General features: G+C 52.1%; 1 protein-coding gene across 1 annotated transcript in view; it reads left to right on the forward strand.

The window, feature by feature from the left end:
* Window positions 1-3,839, forward strand: part of maptb (microtubule-associated protein tau b) — a 7,015-nt gene extending 3,176 nt beyond the window's left edge. The window contains exons 5-7 of the mRNA XM_053338117.1: window positions 1-35; window positions 3,135-3,302; window positions 3,807-3,839. The exon at window positions 1-35 is cut by the window's left edge and continues 75 nt beyond it. Coding sequence (XP_053194092.1) covers window positions 1-35; window positions 3,135-3,302; window positions 3,807-3,839 — 236 coding nt within the window. The remainder of the gene's footprint in view (window positions 36-3,134; window positions 3,303-3,806) is intronic.
* The last annotated feature ends 589 nt before the right edge of the window (window positions 3,840-4,428 follow it).

The following is a 4,428-nucleotide window of genomic DNA, read 5'->3' on the forward strand; positions in this document are numbered from 1 at the left end:
ACATCACCCACGTGCCGGGAGGAGGGAAGAAAAAGGTACACGCTACCAACACGCTACCAACACCCTACCAACACGCTACCAACACGCTACCAACACGCTACCAACACCCTAGCAACACGCTACCAACACCCTACCAACACGCTACCAACACGCTACCAACACTCAACCAACACCCTACCAACACGCTACCAACACGTTAGCAACACGCTACCAACACACTACCAACACCCTACCAACATGCTACCAACACCCTACCAACATGCTACCAACACCCTAGCAACACCCTAGCAACACCCTAGCAACACGCTACCAACACGCTACCAACACGCTACCAACACGCTACCAACACCCTACCTACACCCAACCAACATGCTACCAACACCCTACCAACATGCTACCAACACCCTACCAACACCCGACCAACACCCTACCAACACCCAACCAACACCCTGCATAAACGCTACCAACACCCAACCAACACGCTACCAACACCCTACCAACACCCTACCAACACGCTACCAACACGCTACCAACACCCTACCATCACACTACCAACACTTCTACCAACACCCTACCAACACCCAACTAACACCCTGCATAAACGCTACCAACACCCAACCAACACGCTACCAACACCCTACCAACACCCTACCAACACGCTACCAACACGCTACCAACACCCTGCCAAAACGCTACCAACACCCTATCAACATGCTACCAACACCCAACCAACACGCTACCAACACCCAACCAACACGCTACCAACACCCTGCCAACACGCTACCAACACCCTACCAACACCCTACCAACACGCTACCAACACCCAACCAACATGCTACCAACATGCTACCAACACCCTACCAACACCCTACCAACACGCTACCAACATGCTACCAACACCCAACCAACATGCTACCAACATGCTACCAACACGCTACCAACACCCTACCAACACCCTACCAACACGCTATCAACACACTACCAACACCCTACCAACACCCTACGAACACGCTACCAACGCGCTAACAACACACTACCAACATCCTACCATCACCCTACCAACACCCTATCAACACGCTACCAACACTCTACCAACATGCTACCAACACCCAACCAACACCCTACCAACACCCTACCATCACGCTACCAACATGCTACCAACACCCTACCATCACCCTACCAACACGCTATCAACACACTACCAACACCCTACCAACATGCTACCAACACCCTACCAACACCCTACCAACACGCTACCAACACCCTGCCATCACCCTACCAACATCCTACCAACATGTTACCAACACGCTACCAACACCCTACCAACATGCTACCAACACCCTACCAACACCCTATCAACACGCTACCAACACCCTGCCATCACCCTACCAACACCCTACCAACACGCCACCAACACCCTACCAACTTGCTACCAACACCCTACCAACACCCTACCAACACGCTACCAACACGCTACCAACACCCTACCAACACGCCACCAACACCCTACCAACTTGCTACCAACACCCTACCAACACCCTACCAACACCTTACCAACACCCTACCATCACCCGACCAACACCCTACCAACATGCTACCAACACCCTACCAACACCCAACCAACATGCTACCAACACCCTATCAACACGCTACCAACACCCAACCAACACCCTACCAACACGCTACCAACATGCTACCAACACCCAACCAACACGCTACCAACACCCTATCAACACCCTACCAACACCCTACCAACACCCAACCAACATGCTACCAACACCCTACCAACACCCGACCAACACCCTACCAACATGCTACCAACACCCTACCAACACACTACCAACACCCTACCAACACCCTACCAACACGCTACCAACACCCTACCAACACACTACCAACACCCTACCAACACCCTACCAACATGCTACCAACACCCTACCAACACGCTACCAACACCCTACCAACACCCAACCAACACCCTACCAACACCCTACCAACACCCAACCAACACGCTACCAACACGCTACCAACACCCTATCAACACCCTATCAACACCCTATCAACACCCTACCAACATGCTACCAACACCCTACCAACACGCTACCAACACCCAACCAACATGCTATAAAAACCTTACCAACACGCTATCAACACGCTACCAACACCCAACCAACACGCTACCAACACCCTACCAACACGCTACCAACACCCAACCAACACGCTACCAACACCCTACCAACATGCTACCAACACCCTACCAACATGCTACCAACACCCAACCAACACGCTACCAACACGCTACCAACACTTCTACCGACACCCTACCAACACCCTACCAACACCCTACCAACACGCTACCAACACGCTACCAACACCCTACCAACACGCTACCAACACCCTACCAACACCCTACCAACACGCTACCATCACGCTACCAACACTTCTACCAACACCCTACCAACACCCTACCAACACGCTACCAACACGCCACCAACACGCTACCAACACCCTACCAACACGCTACCAACAACCTACCAACACGCTACCAACACCCTACCAACATGCTACCAACATGCTACCAACACCCTACCAACACCCTACCAACATGCTACCAACACGCCACCAACACCCTACCAACACCCTACCAACACGCTACCAACACCCTACCAACACCCTACCAACACCCTACCAACAACCTTCCATCGCGCTACCAACATGCAACCAACACCCTACCAACACGCTACCCACACGCTACCAACATGCTTCCAACACCCTATCAACACCCAACCAACACCCAACCAACACCCAACCAACACCCTACCAACACCCTACCAACACGCTACCAACATGCTACCAACACCCTACCAACACGCTACCAACACCCTACCATCACCCTTCCATCACCCAACCAACACCCTACCAACATGCTACCAACACCTTACCATCACGCTACCAACACCCTAGCAACAACCTTCCATCACGCTACCAACACCCTACCAACACGGTACCAACACCCTACCATCACCCTACCAACACGCTACCAACACCCTACCAACACCCTACCAACACCCTACCAACACCCTACCAACACCCTACCAACACCCTACCAACTATACGTATATTATTTATTACAGATTGAGAGTCAGAAGTTGATGTTCAGAGAGAGCGCCAAAGCTCGGACCGACCACGGTGCTGACATCATCGTCCAGTCTGACTCCTCCCCTCCTCACCTTAGCAACACTTCCTCTCCAGGAAGCCTAAATGCTGCTGAAGCTCCGCCCCTGGACACCTTGGCCGACCAGGTAAATGATTCACCTGCTCACCTGCTCACCTGTCCATCTGTCCACCTGCTCACCTGTCCATCTGTCCACCTGCTCACCTGTCTACCTTCTCACCTGTCCACCTGTTCACCTGTCCATCTGTCCACCTGTCCACCTGCTCACCTGTCCACCTGCTCACCTGTCCACCTGTTCACCTGTCCACCTGCTCACCTGTCCACCTGCTCACCTGTCCACCTGTCCACCTGTTCACCTGTCCACCTGCTCACCTGTCCACCTGCTCACCTGTCCACCTGTTCACCTGCTCACCTGTCCACCTGTCCACCTGTTCACCTGTCCACCTGCTCACCTGTCCACCTGCTCACCTGTCCACCTGTCCACCTGCTCACCTGTCCACCTGTTCACCTGTCCACCTGTCCACCTGCTCACCTGTCCACCTGCTCACCTGTCCACCTGCTCACCTGTCCACCTGTCCACCTGCTCACAGTAACGTGTCTTAAATCAAACATTTCTTCTTCTTCCTGTCAGGTGACTGCCTCCCTGGCCAAACAAGGCCTGTGATTGGATGATCCCTGTGCCTGCTGAGCCTGTCCCCGTTACCAAGGAAACGAAAGAAAGAAAAAAATATTGTTTTGTCGCGCTTGGAGAGATTTTATGAAGCTGACACGTGATTGGTTAGAAGAAGCTCTGTGTCTGTGAAGCTATTGGCCCTCAATATGACATCACTCAGTATGACATCACTCAGTATGACATCACTTGGTGTGACATCACTCAGTATGACATCACTCAGTATGACATCACTTGGTGTGACATCACTCAGTATGACATCACTCGGTGTGACATCACAGTGTGACATCACAGTGTGACATCACTCAGTATGACATCACTCGGTGTGACATCACTCGGTGTGACATCACTCAGTATGACATCACTCGGTGTGACATCACAGTGACATCACAGTGTGACATCACTCAGTATGACATCACTCGGTGTGACATCACTCGGTGTGACATCACTCAGTATGACATCACTCGGTGTGACATCACAGTGTGACATCACTTGGTGTGACATCACTCAGTATGACATCACTCAGTATGACATCACTCAGTATGACATCACTCGGTGTGACATCACTCAGTATGACATCACT

The sequence above is a fragment of the Scomber japonicus genome, chromosome 18 (assembly GCF_027409825.1).
Source record: "Scomber japonicus isolate fScoJap1 chromosome 18, fScoJap1.pri, whole genome shotgun sequence".
Taxonomy (NCBI): Eukaryota; Metazoa; Chordata; class Actinopteri; order Scombriformes; family Scombridae; genus Scomber; species Scomber japonicus.